The sequence below is a fragment of the Ahaetulla prasina genome, chromosome 15 (assembly GCF_028640845.1).
Source record: "Ahaetulla prasina isolate Xishuangbanna chromosome 15, ASM2864084v1, whole genome shotgun sequence".
Classification (NCBI taxonomy): Eukaryota; Metazoa; Chordata; class Lepidosauria; order Squamata; family Colubridae; genus Ahaetulla; species Ahaetulla prasina.
The window spans coordinates 5,433,917-5,452,761 of NC_080553.1; the positions used below are offsets into that span (position 1 = coordinate 5,433,917).

Consider the following 18,845-nt stretch of genomic DNA (forward strand, 5'->3'; position numbering starts at 1 on the left):
TGGCAGGTTTCCTATTGACACAGAGAAAAATGTAAAAATAGTATCTGTTTTTAAAGAAGTGACTCTTCTTTCCCTGTGCCTTCCTAAAGAGGCTATCTTTCTTAATTGTATCCATTTTCTGCAACTTTAAAGCCCTTAAAGTGATGCTTTTCTCTGAGCCTTTTGTTTTCCACATTCTCAGCCCGAGAATGGCACATCAGGTGAATACTAAAAAGCGAGGCAGTGTCTCAAAGGAAGAAAGAGATGGCATTGGAGTTAGGTTAGCTGCCATCTGAAAAACACCACTGAGTTATTCTTGTAAAAGTTTTAGGCCAAATGGATTTAAGGAAATTTGAAGAGAACAAGAGGAAACTGTTCAGAGGCTCGAAGGCAAAAGGTTGAAAGAATTGATGCCATCTTTTCTTTTAAGCAGGAGGGAGAGCAAAATTGCCCGGTGCCACCATTTTTACGCAGCATTTGAACTCTTCTGTGTAAGGTGCATTAAGAAGAAATTAACATTTAGCTGACTGATGGTGACGGAAGAGGTGGTTTGAATTTGGGGGTGGGGGAGAGGACCAAAGAACAAACTGAATATTATATGACATGGGACATTAGAATAGAATAGAATAGAATAGAATAGAATAGAATAGAATAGAATAGAATAGAATAGAATAGAATAGAATAGAATAGAATAGAATAGAATAACAGAGTTGGAAGGACCTTGGAGGTTAACAGATTAACAAAGTTGGAAGGGATCTTATAGGTCTTCTAGTCCAACCCCCTGATTAGGCAGGAAATCCTACACCACTTCAGACAAATGGTTATCCAACATCTTCTTAAAAACTTCCAATGCAGGAGCATTCACAATTTCTGGAGGCAAGTTGTTCCACCAATTAATTGTTCAAACTGCCAGGAAATTTCTCCTTAGTTCTAAGTTGCTTCTCTCCTTGATTCGTTTCCACCCATTGCTTCTTGTCCTGCCATCAGGTGCTTTGGAGAACAGCTTGACTCCCTCTTCTTTGTGGCAGCCCCTGAGATATTGGAAGACTGCTATCATGTCTCCCCTGGTCCTTCTCTTCACCGGACTAGCCACGTCCAGTTCCTGTAACCCTTTATCATATGTTTTTATTTATTTATTTTATTTATTTATTTATTTATTAAATTTTTATACCGCCCTTCTCCCGAAGGACTCAGGGCGGTGTACAGCCAGAGTAAAATACAAAATATATACAATTAAAACGGATTTAAAATATAAAATTACTAAATGGCTCAGAATTAAAATGAATTTAAAATTTAAAATACTACTAAAACCCAATTTAAAATCAATCCATTTATGCCAGTCCTGCTTGGATGAATAAATATGTTTTTAGCTCAAGACGGAAGGTCTGAAGATCAGGCACTTGGCGTAGACCAGGGGAGTTCATTCCAGAGCGTCGATGCTCCCACAGAAGGCCCTACTCCTGGGGCCGCCAGCCGACATTGTTTGGCGGACGGCACCCTGAGGAGACCCTCTCTATGAGAGCGTGCGGTCGGTGGGAGGCATAGGGTAGCAGCAGGCGGTCTCGTAAGTACCGGGTCCTAAGCCATGGAGCGCTTTAAAGGTGGTGACCAGAATCTTGAGCGCACCGAAGACCACAGGAAGCCAGTGCAGACTGCGGAGCAGTGGTGTTATGTGGGAGCCACGAGCGGCTCCCATTACTACTCGCGCAGCTGCATTCTGGACTAACTGCAGCCTCCGGGTGCACCTCAAGGGCAGCCCCATGTAGAGAGCATTGCAGTAATCCAGCCGATACGTAACCAGAGTGTGAGTGACTGCATAAGGCATCCCAGTCAAGGAAGGGACGCAACTGGCGGACCAAGCGGACTTGGTAAAAGGCCCTCCTGGAGATGGCCGCCAGATGTTCATCAAAGGACAGCCGTCCATCCAGGAGGACGCCCAAGTTGCGAACCACCTCCTTTGGGGCCACTAACTCACCCCCAACAGTCAGCTGCGGGTGCAACTGACTGTACCAGGGTGCCGGCATCCACAGCCACTCCGTCTTGGCGGGATTGAGCTTGAGTCTGTTTCTCCCCATCCAGACCCGTACAGCTTCCAGGCTTTTATCCTTTAGTCTCCTAATCATCTTTGCTGCTCTTCTCTGTACACTTTCTAGAGTCTCAACATCTTTTTAAAATCATTTTTATACTTATTTTATCAATGGTTAGATAACAAAAATGGAAGTTTGAAACAGGGAAACAAAAAAAAAAGATTAGTGAAATAAGGAAGATATGTTAAAAGAGAGAAGCAAATATTACGATTATTACATTTAATATTATCATTTTAATGTTATAGAATCAATGTTAATGTAATGAATATTGTTGTAAATTCTGATTATTATAACATAAAGATATCTGTACCCAGATGACACACTGAAGATGGAATTATTATATTAAAAACTAAAAATGTTTAAAAAAAAGAATCTGAGGGGGACCTAGATATTTTTATGACTGGTATTCCATCTGCTCAGGGAGAACTTTTGATGCTTTTTTGGTGCTTTTTTCAGGAGGCAACTGGACTTCCTTGTTTTCTCTTTTGAAGACATTTCGCTTCTCATCCAAGAAGCTCTGATAGGATAGTGGGGAATGGAAGGATCTGCATCTTTTTAGCAGGTCATTGAGGCACTTGAAGGTTTATCTGTGTCCTTAGGGTCACCTGAGCTCCTGGTTTCTGTAGTCTGCAATTTTTCCCTCTCTGGAAATCCATTCCTACTCCCACACCATTCCAAGGGTATTCTTCCCAAATTGTATAGCTAAAAGTCTGTAGAGATTGTCAGTCATCCAAGTCTTGGTTGTCCGAAAGGTGCTTTTTTCAGGAGGCAACAGGACTTCCTTGCTTTTTCTTTTGAAGATGTCTCCCTTCTCATCCAAGAAGCTTTTTCATCTCTGACTGGATGGTGGGGAATGGAAGGATTTGTATTCCTTGCAGACAGCTGGTCATTTGCATCATTTTAAAAGGTCATTGAGACACTTGGAGGTTTATCTGTGTCCTCAGGGTCACCTGAGTAGTGCTCCTGTTTCCTGTAAAGAAAGAATGTCCAGTTGCCTCCTAAAAAAAGCACCTCTGGGACACCTTCTGGTGAGAGAGAAATTCCCTGAGGATGGACTCCATACGAGTCCAAAAGCTTAGAAGACTAAACCTCTGGTCCCAGTTGACCAACCCAGATTGGATCCTTAGTGGAGAGTCTTGGAGATGAACTGAACTGAATTATGGCTTTTCATACATTGTGGAGATATTCTGGACTTATGACTATCCTCCTCTTCTCACTTGTCTTCTCCTTTCTACCTCCCCCATCCATTTTATGGATGGCCCTAGAATGTGATCAAGGGTTCATTGTCCTCACTCCAACTTAGTTTCGTGATGATATTGCATGGTTTCGCATTACTGTGAAATCCATTCAGAGTAAGAACAGTGCAGTTAGTGTTATGTTCTAGTTAAAAGCAAACAAAAGGGATTGGTAGCTTCAAAATCTAGCCAGGGACAAGTTAGACACACCCGCTGAGTTGTAATTTTGCAAAGGGAAAGGAGTAAATACAGATGGAGCATCTTTCAAGCTGACCTTCACTAAAATTGATTTGATGGATGAATCCAGGTAGGTTGCAGCTCAAATACATGAGAGGTGACAGTTGATTGATTAATAATGATGATTTTCCCCTCTCAAGCCAATTGCAAGAAGAGGTATACAATTTCTCCAACTCACTGTAACAGATTTAAACAGATAATTTTGCTTTCTCCTTAACTGGCCTGGTCACTTTCCCCAACACATTTTACCTATAAATCCCAACACTCAAGACTTTCTCTATATACTCCCAATATTTATTGATAAATGCTTAGGAATGATACCATTTTATTTGCTTAAAGACAAATGTTATTTTTCATTAACCTGTTCTTTCTTTTCCAATTGTCCATGTGTGATGTCTTGTTGCTTCGCTGGTTGTCTAGATCTTTTTTTTAAAATCGTTCTTTGCCATCCTGCCTAGTCTAATGCCTTTCTCTGTTTCTTTTCATCCAGAAGCAACAATAACAGCATGTTCAGCGAAGTTGTGCGACTGAGTTTTGAAATTGCCAGTTTCAGCAGCCTTTCGGGAACCCAGCCAATATCCTGGCAAGTGGAATATCCTCAGAAAAAGATGACAGAGATGGCCCTTTCTGAAATTTTCATTTGCCAAAAGGATCTAGTGGGGATTGTCCCACTAGCAATGGTAAGAGATCCTTGAGTTGATATTCCTATGAGATTTCCAAAAGATCTGTTGTGTTCTTATATTGCTTTCGTATTGCTCTTATATTGCTTTTCATTAAATTTCTTCATTACTTTCCCTAAAAAATAATATGCCTACTCTCCAAGACGTTTGGAGAGTAATGTCTTCCTAACATTCTAGTAAAGTTGAAGAATGGTTTATTGACTGATCACTCAAGACCAAGGAGTGGGGTTGTGACCTAGAGGTGGAGCTCTTGCCTCACAATCAGGAGGCTGTGAGCCTGATCCTAGGTAGAGGCAGATATTTCTTTCTCTGGGCACAATGAGAATATATCTGCTGAACAAATCTCCGCATTGGCGTCAGGAAGGGCATCCGGCCAGTAAACACACTTTGTTAGCTCCATTCAGTTGCCCATAATCCACAAGGGATTATGGGGTCATTAAACCATGATGACGATGGTGATGGTGATGATGACCCAAGACCAACATTTCAGTAGGCTGGAGATCTGCTGGAGTCCATCATTCTAATCATGACACCATACTGAATGCAGCTATTCAACCCAGAGGTGGCTTCAATATTTTGAAATAGCTATGGGGGATATGGGGAAGAATATGAGGTAAATGTTAAATTTATATAAGCTAAAAAGATGATGTTTATTATTATGTGTGATGGATATACAAATATGATGGATTATAAGGTATATTGAGGAATAATTTTTGATATTACATATTGGAAGATGGGATATTGTTTATTACAGAAGATTGGACTTTAAACTTAATGGACTTAGATGAGAAGGTAGAATTATTAGTATATTTGAAAGATTACTTTTGAAAGATATATATAATGGAGACATTTTTTTAAAAAAAATATTGGATTGAAATAAGAAAATACTGAATAGCTTTTAACTGAATAGAATGTAATTGTATTAGTATTAATATTTTCCTTTTTCTTCTTTTTTATGGAAAAGGGGAGTTGAGGTTCAAGAAGAGGGATGGGAGTTTATGTTAATTAGCATATTTTAGTTTATGATTGTTAGATACGATACCCTGTACTTGCTCTGGGAAGTCGGGGGGATGGGGGAAGGAGGGAGGAGGGAGGGAAAGGGTTAGGGTTGGGGGGAGGGGGGATGTATGGGGAAAAAATTTTTGTAAAACTTTTTCAATAAAAAAAAATATTTTGAAATAGCAATACCACGTAATATGGAGTTGGTGAGCTGATGCCCTAATGTTGAACATTAGTCCAGTCACTATGACTTTAGTTTGGCAAGATTCTGTCTATCAGTGAGCAACAATAAAGGAAACTGCCTTAGAAGAATATCAACATGTCTTGCTTAGTTTGGGAGCCTGGATAGTAGTTGCATTTTGGCATGTTGTAAGGCCAACCATGGTTTTAATCCATTGTGTGAACTGTGTCTTCATGTTACTCCATAATGTGATTAGTCTGAACATTCTATGGTTGTATGAACCCAACAATTGTTTTCCGTTAAATCCAGTTGAAATGTATGAACTTCCATGGCTAAGGGTAGACTCAAAACTGGTTCTCACTGATCAGTGGTGGGATTCAAATAATTTAACAACTGGTTCTCTGCCCTAATGACCAGCTGGGTAGGCGTGGCTCGGTGGTCATGTGACCACGTGGGCATGGCCAACTCAACAACACTCATGTCAATGGGCACTTCACCTTAGCTGTTACAATGTAATAAGGGTTAACCAGAGAGGCAGTTTCTGTAAGCAGGGTAATAAAGATTAGGCTAGAACACCAGAATGTTTCCTTCCTGCCTTCCTTACAGTAAAGTTTTCCCCTATAAAGTGGAAAAAAACAAAATAAGATTTTTTCCAACAGCCGGTTCTCCAAACTGCTTAGAAAGTTAACAACCGGTTCTCCCGAATAGGTGCAAACTGGCTGAATCCCACCATTGTCACTGTTCCATCTCCAATCCTTCACCATTATGCACTTCAGTTCTCCTATAAAGATGGACCTCTTTCCAATTGTCTTTTCCAAGCCGCCACGAAACAGATGATCTAACATCATGCTACCTGACCATTAACCAGTTTTGTCCTTAACGATGATACACCCTGAAAGTAAAAGTCACATGGTCAAATATCTAGGAAACATGATAAGTTAATAATAAGTCCTTCATCTGGGGAAATGTTAAAAGGATTTGGTGATGCTTGGCCAATAAATTATAAATAGACCTGAAACTATTACCAGGATGTTTCCTAAAAATACACTTTGAATTGCCTTCTTAGGTGTGCATGTGTCTATTTTCTGCCAAGCCGTATCACTGAGGTTGGCACAGCCTGTAAAGGCAACCTGCTAATAGCGTCAAGGTGAATAAAGGAACCGATGCTTAGAATTTTCTTTTTTCTTTTTTTTTGGTAAAAAATAAAAAAAATAAAATGCTGGCAGGATCAGACAAGGTAAAAGAACATTCACTCTTCTTTTTTTCTGCTAACTCTGCAGCTTATTTTGCTGTCATTATTTTTTAATTTTTTTCTTCTTCATTTGTGCGTTAATCTCCCACCAAGCTGATTACCTGACAATTCCCTGGCTCAGAATTGCAGGCTGAGAAAAACAGGAGCTTCAAAGGAAAAAAAGTTTGAGGTTGCCATCTGCTCAGATGTGTCCAGATCAGCTCTGTGAGTTTGGATGCAAAAAAAAAAAGGGAAAGCAAATTCATTCCAATTTGGCATTGTGGGGGGCGGAATGGTTTTGGGATTATGATGACGATGATGATGGTCACACAATCAGTCAGATGTTATGACTGGATTTGTCCACCTTTTGAGTCCTTCCCAAGGACCTGGGATAGGTAGATAAACTATAAAATAACAGAGTTGGAAGGGACCTTGGAGGTCTTCTAATCCAACCCCCTGCTTAGGAAGGAAACCCTAGACCATTTCAGACTTGTCCAATCTCTTCTTAAAAACTTCCAGTGTTGGAGCATTTACAACTTCTGGAGGCAAGTTGTTCTACTGATTAATCGTTCTAACTGTCAGGAAATTTCTCTTTAAGTTCCAGGTTGCTTCTCTCCTTGATTAGTTTCCACCCATTGCTTCTAGTCCTGCCCTCTGATGCTTTGGAGAATAGATGGTGTTATTTGATGTGTTAAAAGTCTTGTCGCAGGATGTAAACTGTTCCAAGTCAAATTGCCTTTTGCAATTGACTGATGGGGATTTTGTCAATGCCAACAGTGTTCAAGTGATGCTGTAAGGACCTGTCTCAGCTAGTACCTTGGGAAAGCATGATTCTTGAAACAAGTAGTTATCAAAAGGAACTTTTACTGAGAGACAGTGATTGCGGAGAAGTCAGGTGGACTCTGAATTTCCTGCACAAAGCGTTAAGCTATTCTTCCCAATTCAAACCTCGCCCTCCCTTCACCAATCCACCAGTAGCCAATGCAGTGCCATAAAGGTGCTTTGAGAACTCTGAGGTGTTAGGTTGTTGGTGGTTCATCCCCAGGATGCAGCGACCTTGGTGTCAGGCTGAGAGGAAGTCCATCTGTCTTTTTTTTTTATTATTCAAAAAGTTTTACAGAAAATTCCCCCCCCCTTTCCCCCCACCTCCCCTCCCCCCTCCCTTCACAACCCCCCTCCCCCCCCAACTTCCCGGAACGAGCACAAGGTATAGTTAAAAATAAAACAAACATATGCTAAAAAGTCCATCTGTCTTCAAGATAGTCTTCAAGATAGTCCCCCACCTGGGCTTCCCCAAAAAGCATGAAGCAGAATCCTGGTCCCAACAAAACCCTTTTTATTAAACAAACAGTGAATTCCTCTCATTCACCTTCAGCAAAGTCTTTCAAGGGAGAATTTACAGTCACAGACCTTATCGGGCTTGGAGAGCTGCCAGGCCGATATCTTCAAAACTTGGCAAGGAATCTCAGAGAGTCACAAACCAATTAGGTGAACTAATTGTCTCCTGCAAACTCCACTCCCCTTTCTCTCTTCTTTTATTCCCTCTGGGACGGGCCATTCATCATCCACCTGGAGGCCCAAGTTGACCTTTGTTCTTTAACTGTTCCCTTCGTCTGGCAATTCTATGCATGTGCACACCGGGAACAGGCTCCAGCTGTTCATCTGCTTCACTGATGTCTGACTCTGAAGGCAACTAATAACTGGCATACAGCCCTGGCCCCCTCTCTGCCTCTGATGGAGAGCCCTCATCAGAGCCTTCCCCAGCCTTCCCCAGACTGGCCCATCTTCCTCTCCAACCTCCTCACTGTCCGAATCTGCTGCCAGCTCTGCTGGCCGCTGGTGGGCCACAACAGCTATGAATGTAGAAAAACATGGTGTCTTTTTAAGAACCCTTTTAAGGTGAAGAACAATTCAACCCAAATAAGTCTTCTATTTGGAGAGCCAAGCTTCTGGGCATCCCTGTGACGAATTTTTGTGGTGCAATCCACAAAAATCTCCAAATCTCTTTTCTGGTGCAACCTGCAAAATCTCCACGATATGCTTTTGTTTTCAGCCACCACCCCCCCCCGCCCAAAAAAATTGCTAGATGACGGTCAACCATGAAAACCAGCCAGGCAGAGAATGAGTCAACATGGCAAAATTAAAGTGACAGCTTTGCTGAGAGGCATCCGTGTTTATTTATTTACATGTGGGAGATTATTATGATGTGAGGGGGGAAAGGAAAATTCACTGTGCCAGAGTTGGGATTTGTAAAACAGAAAAGATCTGGGCAATTTGTCACTCTGAATTTTTTTTTTTTTAACTTGAAGCCTCCTTCTTTCCCGGTAAGCCCTTTTTCCTCTTTAGCAGGTGGAATTTTAAGTTTACTGTATTATATTCCTGATGCTTTTTCAAAGCTTGTAAGTGCATTAACCTGGCTTTTCAACAGCCTGAGCCTGTTTGAACAGTGACAGGTCCTAATTGGGAAGTTCAGATCTGTTTGTGTTCAGTTTGGCTCACCTTCAATCCAACCTGCTGAATAATTTACGAAGGCAGACTTACATAAGGCCCAACTATGGATATATAAAACATTTCTCTTATATGCATGCTCGCATGTAACATTTCCAAACAGAGTCTTAAGTATGTCCAGGCTAGCATCTTGCCATATAAACACTCTTTTTTTAAGTGGCTTTTTTTGTCAAATGTCAGTTTTTAGGAATTTCACAAAATTGCAAGACATTTTGCTTTCAGATTCTAATCATATAGTAGTGGCCAAAATTGTGGAAACCTTTTGAGGAAAAGTGTATTTTTGAGGTTTGATGGCTAATAACACCACTTTTTGGGGGGGAGTTTCAATATAATCCTATTCCACTGCTGGAATGGCCTGGGAATAGCCCAAACCTTAACCCAATTGAAAATCTATGGAGCCGACTAAAAAAACTTGTTAGTCAGAAGTGACCCAGTAATAAAACCCAGTTAATAGAAGCCATCATTCAATCTTGGTTTCACATTATAACAGCTGCCGAACTAAAAGGCTTGTGTCATGTCCCACTCCTCCTCTGATGGCCGGGTCGGGGAAGTCCGTATCAAGCGTGCCTCTGCAGCTCTGCCAAGGTCCTATCAGAGTCCTCAGGGCAGGCAGGAATCCAAGATGTGACTTCAGCAATCCAGATTAGACTTTGCCTGACTCAGAGAATGCCAGAAAGCAGATCCTTTATATAGGCCATGGAGTGTGGCTCCACGACTCAGCATTTATCCAGGCCTGCCCCTCCCTTCCTTTTGGTGACGTCGCCTCTCCATTCTCCGGAAGCGTGGATCTATCCATTGCATCGTTTCATCTCCAGCTGTTGGTAATCCCAGCTCGTGGCTGGCTTCAGGTGCACATGCTATCGGAGGGAGGTTTGTTTGTTCGGTTTGTCCGGGCATGGTGCCAGGGCTGGGGGCGGGAGGCATGCCAGGACATTCTTCAGCACTATCAGCGTCTGGCAGGAGATAAGAGGGGCCCGGCTGCGGTGGGGGAAGCGAGCGAGGCACAACAGCTTGGTTCATTCCATGGGAAGATGTTGTAAGGTCATAATTCATGCTAAAGTTTACCCAACTAAGTATTAAATGACATGCTGATAATTTTGGTATATCTTGTTTTTTCTACGTTTCACTTTTCTTCTTTATACAGTAACTGCTATTCTAATAGCAAATCCTGTATAAAAGTTATTGAATTACATTCTTAAATAATTAAATTATCTTTCTGTTGCTATATAATTTTATGGTACTACTTCAAAAAAAAAAGTGGTGTTATTAGCTAATTTTAGAAATACAGTTTTCCTAAAAGGTTTCCACAATTTTGTCCACTACTGTACATACAGTCTTTTTATGACCCTGTAATCCCTTACATCAGGGTGGAATCAGGGCAACTGAATGGAGCTGAGTGTTTACTGGTCGGATGCCCTTCCTGTCACCAATGCAGAGTTCACAGCAGATAATTACTCATTGTGCCCAGTGTGAGAAATATCTGCCGCTACCTAGGATCAAACTCACAGCCTTCTGATCATGAGGCGAGAGCTCCACCTCTAGGCCACTGCACCACTCATTCTAATTATACCTATATAGGAGGGAAATATCTATGTCTGTGTCTATATCAATCTATATCATCTATATCTATATACGTATATACACCATATACCAGTATTTCTCAATCTTGGCAACCTGAAGATGGGTGGACTTCAACTTCAAACAAGAAACATGGATGGAAACTAATCCAGGAGAGAAGCAACTGGAATTAAGGAGAATTTTTCTGACAGTGAAAACAATCAACCAATGGCACAGAAGTTGCCTAAGTTGTGGGAGTTTCATCACTGGAAGCTTTCAAAAAGAGATTGGACTGCCATTTGTCAGAAATGGTATAGGGCAGGGGTCCTCAAAGTATAGCCTGTGGGCCACATGTGGCCTGCCAAAGCCATTAATCCAGCCTGCACAGGCCCACAAGGCCCCCATCCCCCCATCCACCCTTCAGCGGATGGGGTGAGACTTATCTCCACGAGCCCCATGGGCTGGAACTGAAAGGTAAGGCCAACAATTTTGACCTGCAGAGATGTTCTGGAGGCAGGGGAGGTGAAAATGGAGCACACAGATGCCTCAGGAGGCCAAAAAATGGGTGAAAATGGCCCATTTTGGGCCAAAAGACGGGCTGTTTTTGCCTATTTTTGGCTTGCAGAATGCTGCTGGAGGTGGGGAAGGTAAAAAACGAGATGCACAGATGCCCCAGGAAGCTGAAAAATGGGTGAAAATGGCCTGTTTCTCACTTACCCTGCCTCCAGAAGATAGATAGAGAAAGAGAGATAGATAAACAGAAAGGATACTGCAAAATCTCTATTCCCACTCCACTCCTGGGAGAAGGATATTGCAAAATTCCCATTCTCCCCCCACTCCTGGGGGAAGGATATTGCAAAATCCCCATTCCCTTCCCACTCTGGGGCCAGCCAGAGGTGGTATTTGCTGGTTCTCCAGACTACTCAAAATTTCCGCTACTGGTTCTCCAGAACTTGCTGAATAGCACCTCTGGTTTAACATAATCAGATCCTAGTCACTTAATTCACCCTCCCTAGTGTATGGTTCAGCCTGGTGGATCAGCCTGCCAATAGAGATTTATACAACAACTTAAAGCTACGTGTAAATCCAGCTTCTGAGTTGACCCACTGAAAGAACATTGGGGAAAAAAATTTGGTAGGTTTTTTCTTGACTATGACTAAGGTGGAACCCAGTATCTTTTAGAAACTAGTTTGGATTGTCTTGGGTTTTGAGTTGTGTTGTGGACCTCTGGGTCCAGCAGAGTTTGGAAATCCAATGTTATTCCCTCTGAAGGTTCTTTGTGATGGCCACACCATCATGGTGAGCTACAATAATGGTATCCAAGAGGGAAGGGAAGTGTTGGTCAACTAAAGGAAAAGATTGACAGTAGATTTTTTAAACTGCCAGTTCCCAAACCTTTCGTCCTCCCCTCCTTGATTTAACGGCGTTGATTGTCCTTCAGCAGGCTTCATCACCTCCCCAAACATGAATAATAATAAATGCTCTTTTATTACAATTTATTACTCTACTACGTCTTCCGAAATCCTCTATTAGGGGAAAATGGCCACGCTGCAGTTTGGATGAGCAGGCATCTGTCTCATTGCAAGACCGAGCGGCAATTATTAATTCTCTTTTAGAGATGTCCTCGGCCTTCCTCATCATTTGCGGCAAGGGAATAAAATAAAACAGGAACTGCTCCATTTTCTGCAAATGCCATTTGTCTGAAATACTATAAGGAGGGGTTGGATTAGAAGACTTCCAAGGTCCCTTCCAATTCTGTTATTCAGATTACAGATCAGCAGAGTTGGAAGGGACTTTATAGGTCATCTAGTCCAACCTCCCGCTCAAGCAGGAGACCCTACACCATTTCTGACAGATGGCAGTCCAGTCTCTTTTTGAAAGTCTCCAGTTATGAATCTCCTACAACATCTGAAGGCAACTTCTGTTCAATCAGTTTATTGCTCTCACTGTCAGAAAAATTCTCCTTATTTCCAGGTTGAATCTCTCCTTGATCAGTTTCCATCCATTATTCCTTGTCTGGCCTTCATGTGCCTTGGAAAATAACTTGACCCCTTCCTCTCTGTGGCAGCCTCTCAAATATTGGAAGACTGCTATCAGGTCTCCCCTGCTCCTTCTCTTCACTAGACTCTTCACTAGCCATGCTCAGTTTTGTCTCTCCCTTCATCTGTCCATCCCACTGGTTGTATGTCTGTCTGCAGTATCCAATCTGGGTCAGTCACCCGGATCAGAGGATATTCCAAGGCTATTTTTGAACTTGAAGAGCCAACAATTTTAAGTCGCTGCGAAATTGAGTATATGTCCTTGTTCATTGCAATGTGAGGCTATCAATGAGTTTGGGTCTCTTCCTCCGACTGTTCATTTGTGTTCTTGCCAGCTGGTGGTTAGCTTCCTCCCCACCTGTCCTGTATAGTCACAGGGGCAATCTATGCAGGGGATCTGGTAGATTACCTCCAAGTGATCTTTGCGATGCATGATTTGTCCTCTTCTGGTAGCCTCTGGGTGGTTTTCAGAAGTCTAAATTTCTGGTTCTGGTGAGCAACAAAGATTGGATCCTGCAACATTATACTGGGACCAGGGGTGGGCTCCTGGGGGTTTGGCAGGGTTTGACCGATCTTCTAGCCAAGGATCGCCAGGGTTCAGCGAACCCCCAAATGTCACCTCTGGCTAGCCATGCCCACCCCGCCACTCCTACCCTGCCTCTCCCCTCCCAGGAGTCTTCATGCGGCCAGTTCATCATTCCAGTGCAGGGGCCATGTGGAGGGTTGTGGGGGGGCAAAAACGAGCCTACCGGAGGTTCCGGAAATCTGCAAACGGGCCTGTTTCCGGCCTCCAGAGGGCCTCCAGAGCCTGGGGAGTCCGTTTTTGGCCCCCTGGAGGCTCGAGGAAAGCCTCCGGGGCCTGGGGAGGGCAAAGTCCACCCCCGCTGCCGCTGTGGTGCAGGCGGCAAACTAGGCTACGCCCATCATGGCCACGCCCACCCAGCAACGGGGCAGTGAACCCATTGCTAAAGGATCTGAAGCCCATGCCTGCCTGGGGACATGTATATTTGCCTTAATTAGTCTGTCTGTCAACATGCATATCAGTCTGCACCTTCAGCTGCCTGTCTGTAAGTCCACCTAGCTGTTTGTCCCTGTGTCCTTTATGTCCTGAAAAGGTGACACCCGCCCCCTCCCCTGGGAAGCTCCAGTTTAGCGACAACAGAGCTCTAGATATTTGGAGATTTATTAATTCATTTATTTAGAACCATCTGGTCTGTGTTTAGGACTGAGGAAGTCCCTTGACAGTGTGTGTGAATGTGTGTTTCCTTATAAAACATTCATGCGTGTTGCTTTGTTGGTGTTTGGAGTCCATGATTCTTGTTGATTGCCGCTATTATCCCATTCTGTTAAGTAAATTACCAAATGAATAACTTAGTTCCACCAATGGGCCGTATATGTAACTTTTTGCATTTTTAATTTTGCTTTTGAAAGGCCTGGGGTACCAAGAGTGTGGAAGGAATTGTCTTTCTGAGTGAGAGAGTGCGTTTTCATGTTATAGGTGCTTTGATATTACAGAGTCATTCTTTATCCAGCAGCTACTTTAGAACTTTCCAACATTTCTTCTTCCTAAGTATTTAGTGCCTAGAGATCTATCTATCTGTCTAGCATTCATTCATTCATTTGTTCATTCATTCATAGAAGCATAGAATGAAAGAGTCTACCACAGTGGTTCCCAACCAGTGTGCCGCGGCACTAAGGGGTGCCGTGAGATCTTTTGAGGGTGCCGGGAACTTTTGAGCTACAGAGATTTTAAATATCTATTTCCTTATAAGGGTGCCGGGAACTTTTGAAAGGCTTTCCAAGGGTGCCTCAAACAAGAAAAGGTTGTGCCTCAAACAAGAAAAGGTTGGGAACCACTGGTCTACCATCTCAGAGAGGAAGGAAGGAAGAGAGGGAGGGAGGGAGGAAGGGAAGGAAGGAAGGAAGGAAGAAAGGAAGGGTGGGAGGAAGGAAGGAAGGAAGGAGAAGGAAGGAAGGAAGGAAGGAAGGAAGGAAGGAAGGAGGACAGGCAATGGGAGGGAGGGGAAGGAAGAAAGGAAAGAGAAATGATGTGGAAAAGAGGGAAGCAGGAAAAGCAATGGGAGGAAGGAAGGAAAAGGGAAGGAGGGAGGGAGGGAAGGATGGTGGTTGTCTTCTAATTCTATGCTTCAACACCTTGTAACACTCAGCTACAACTCAGTGCAAATCAGCACAGAAAAAAGAAAATTTGGTCCCGCTTAAAGTTCATAAAGGGATGTGGTGGCTCAGTGGCTAAGATGCTGAGTTTGTTGATCGAAAAGTCAGCAGTTCAGCGGTTCGAATCCCTAGTGCTGCATTGTTGTGTCTTGTCCGCTCTCATCGCAGCCGGGGCCTTCTTATCTGCTCCTGAACACGGAGGAATGTATGCCTCCCGGCCCCAGTCCTGGCTCCATGCCCAGACAAGCTGCAGAGGAGGGGGCACCTCCTGGTCCCAGCCCTGGCTCCATGCCCAAGCAGGCTGCAGAGGAGGGAGCATTCCCCGGCCCCAGCCCTGGCTCCATACCCAGGCAAACGGAGCAGCTAGACCCCTCCCCCTCCTCCACAGCATGTGAGCCTGAGGAAAGTTTACTTCCAACAGCTGATTGGAGTGACCCTCGCATCAGAAGACTGGATAGGCGGAGGCAACAGAAGGAAGGGAGGGGCAGGCCTGGATAAGTGCTGAGTCATGGAGCCACACCCCATGGCCTATATAAAAGATCTGCTTTCTGGCAGTCTCTGAGTCAGGCAAAGTCGAACTTATCTTGCTGAAGTCACTTACTGGTCTCCTGCCTGCCCTGAGGACTTTGCTAGGACTTTGGGCAGAGCTGCAGAGGCAAGCCTGATTCGGATTTCCCTGACCCGGCCGTCAGCGGAGGAGTGGGACACGACATGCATAATGAGGTGAGCTCCCATTACTTATCCCAGCTTCTGTCAACCTAGCAGTTCGAAAGCACATAAAAAATACAAGTAGAAAAATAGGGACCACCTTTGGTTCCATGCGCCTTTGGCATTGAGTCATGCCGGCCACATGGCCATGGAGACTTCTTCGGACAGCGCTGGCTCTTCGGTTTTGAAACGGAGATGAGCATCACGTCTTAGAGTTGGGAACGACTAGCACATATGTGCGAGGGGAACCTTTACCTTTATCTAAAGTTCACATTCAAAGTGTGTGGGCACATTTCTCAGAAAGACATGTACCCAGAGAGAGAGAGAGAGAGAGAGAGAGAGAGGCTATTCCCAATCTTTTTTCTTCTGCCAAAGTTAAAGTCTATTCCAACTTTTCTTCCTGGCACTGAGTATTTAAACGTTGCTATGACAGTGATGGGCCTAGAGGGGGAGGAGAAAGGCAGTGATCATATTTTGAAAGTAGGGATCTTGGTAGGAAATTACACCTTTTGGCTACCTGAGAAATATCATTTTCAGTTTAGCAATTGTCCAGGCAGAGAGAGACCGCTGGTCTGTCTTGCCAGCTAGAACTTGTGATTGCTTGTTTTGTTCCTTCCCTTCCAGCCTATCTCCCTTGCAGTTAATCTTAAAATTGGCTCAGCTGGTAATCCGTTATCTATCCATCCTTCTCCTTATTACTCAAAAAGGAGGAGGAGGAGGAGGACTGTGGGGTCCTTGCTGCTTTCAAAGCTTGGTGGGGTTTTTTCAGTTGTTTCATTGCCCAAACTAGGTAACATCTTCAGTGCTAGAAGGGAGTCGGGCACTGGTGCTATTCAGCAGGTTCTGACAGGTTCTGGAGAATCGGTAGCGGAAATTTTGAGTAGTTTGGAGAACCGGTAAATACCATCTCTGGCTGGCCCCAGAGTGGGGTGGGAATGGAGATTTTGCAATATCCTTCCCCCAGGAGTGGGGAGGGAAGGGAGTAGTTTTTTGCAGTATCCTTCCCCTGGAGTGGGGTGGGAATGGAGATTTTGCAGTATCCTTCTGCCACGCCCACCAAGCCACACCCACAGAACCGGTAGTGAAAAAAGTTGAATTCCACCACTGGAGTCGGGTAAGGGGGAGGGGGAGGGGGAGGGGGAGAAGAATTGTGGGGTCTTTCGTGCTCTCTGAGCTTGGCTGTTTTCTTGCAGATGTTTCATGTCCCAACTAGTTATCATCATCAGTGTTAGAAGGGAGTGAGCTTTGCAAAGAGGAGGAGGACGTTCCTTCCCATCCGATTTGGGTTTGAATAGAAGATTGCCAATTTTGACACCTGAGGTCTCCATATTTTGCTAAGACTTTAGAAAATACAAACTTGATTGGATTGATTGGAGGCATTCTTACATCTCTGGGAGCCAGTAAATCCTGATTTATAGGCCAGGATGGCGAAGTTCATGAATATAGAAATCCCAAACAAAACTCACCGCAGCAAGGAAGAATAAATGATGCCAAGCCCTGAGTGCCAGCAGAATCAATTGGCAGAAATATGCAGAATGTTGTATGTATAATTCTTCTCGGCCCCGTAGCAGCTTCAGAAAGAAAATTGCAAGGGCTGCATTCGAATGCATGCGCCGTGGGATGAGACACAGGCAGCGAAACAGAGAAAAAACAAGTTATTATTTTTGAAAGGCTAAAACATTGACAAATGCTCCCTGCTTCTAAACTGTACAACAGTGATAGAAGGACTAAGCTTTTTTTTCCAACTTTGGTGTAACTGGGGGACCCGTGGGAAACCAGGAAAGGCTAGTGAAGGTTCCATAAAAATAATAATGAGGCCTGCAAAGGCCCCAGAATAATTTGTATTGGAGAGGTTTAGGAAGACAGCTATATTTTCCCATTCCACGAGTGAAATCTGTAACTCTTGGGAAGCAGATGAGGAAAAACCACTCGTCCATCACTTTTCAGCTTGGGCTCACGTTCGTGATGGTTAGAAGAGCTGGTTGTTAACACTTGTACTAAGAGAGACTCTGAACTTATCAAGCCGAGGAAGAAAAACACCTCTTAATGGCTTTGCTTGTTAATTATCTGTTTACATGAAATCGCTAACCTTTCCTTTGTACATGAAAAGCGTTGGGGAATTCATCAATGGAGGCCCGTTTGCAAGAAGGAAACGAAATTCGAAATTCGTTAGCTTTGTAGATTTGAACCGAGGGCACTCACCCCTTCTAGAAGAATGGAATATTTTGAGAAATATTTTTTAAAAGGCAGAATATTATATTTCCCCTAAAAGAGAAATGGAAATCTTTAGAATAGAATAGAATAGAATAGAATAGAATAGAATAGAATAGAATAGAATAGAATAGAATAGAATAGAATAGAATAGAATAGAATAGAATAGAATTGAATTGAATTGAATTGAATTGAATTGAATTGAATTTTTTTTATTGGCCAAGTGTGATTGGACGCACAAGGAATTTGACTTGGTGCATATGCTCTCAGTGTATATAAAAGAAAAGATATGTTCATCAAGAATTCTAAGGTACAACATTTAATGATATCATAGGGTAAAAATAAGCAATCAGAAAACAATCTTTAAGGATTAAAAGATTAAAAATCTTAAGGGAGACAGAAACTCAGAGCCTCAGCTCTCTGTCTCCAGCAGATATTTGATGCCCATTGAGAAGGACTGGGCCAGCCAAACATCTTGGATGTTTTCTTGCAGATATTTCACCCAACTAGGGAATATCATCAGTGCTAGAAAGGAGTGGGATTTGTGAACGGAGGAGGAGGAGGGGGATTGGGTGGTCCTTGGTGCTCTCTGAGCTAGGTTCTTTTCTTCTTTAATATCTTTTTTATTTGTTTTGTCCTGCAACTGTACATCCTTCGACAAATAAGTATATTTATTGGCCATTCATGATCCGTAATTTCCAGAAGCATGTGCGGTATTTTTTGTGCGCTGATGAAGATGATGAATGGGGAAAGAAACTGCCTTGAGACTTGGTCTTGGAAGAACCAAAGGTTTTGGAACCACCTTGAAAGAGGCGGTGGTGAGACCCCTCCTCAAGAAGCCTTCCCTTGACCCGGCTATTTTGGGAAATTATCGTCCAGTCTCTAACCTTCGCTTTGTGGCGAAGGTTGTAGAGTGTGTGGTGGCATGGCAGCTTCCCCGGTACCTGGATTAAGCTGTCTATCTAGACCCGTTCCAGTCCGGCTTCCGGTCCGGATATAGTACGGAGACAGCTTTGGT

At 43.4% G+C, this 18,845-nt stretch overlaps 1 protein-coding gene across 1 annotated transcript in view; it reads left to right on the forward strand.

Moving 5' to 3' along the window:
- TMEM132C (transmembrane protein 132C) overlaps positions 1–18,845 on the forward strand; it is a 175,364-nt gene that overhangs the window by 124,927 nt on the left and 31,592 nt on the right. Inside the window, exon 5 of the mRNA XM_058158320.1 lies at positions 4,029–4,218. Within this exon, the coding sequence (XP_058014303.1) occupies positions 4,029–4,218 (190 nt within the window). The remainder of the gene's footprint in view (positions 1–4,028; positions 4,219–18,845) is intronic.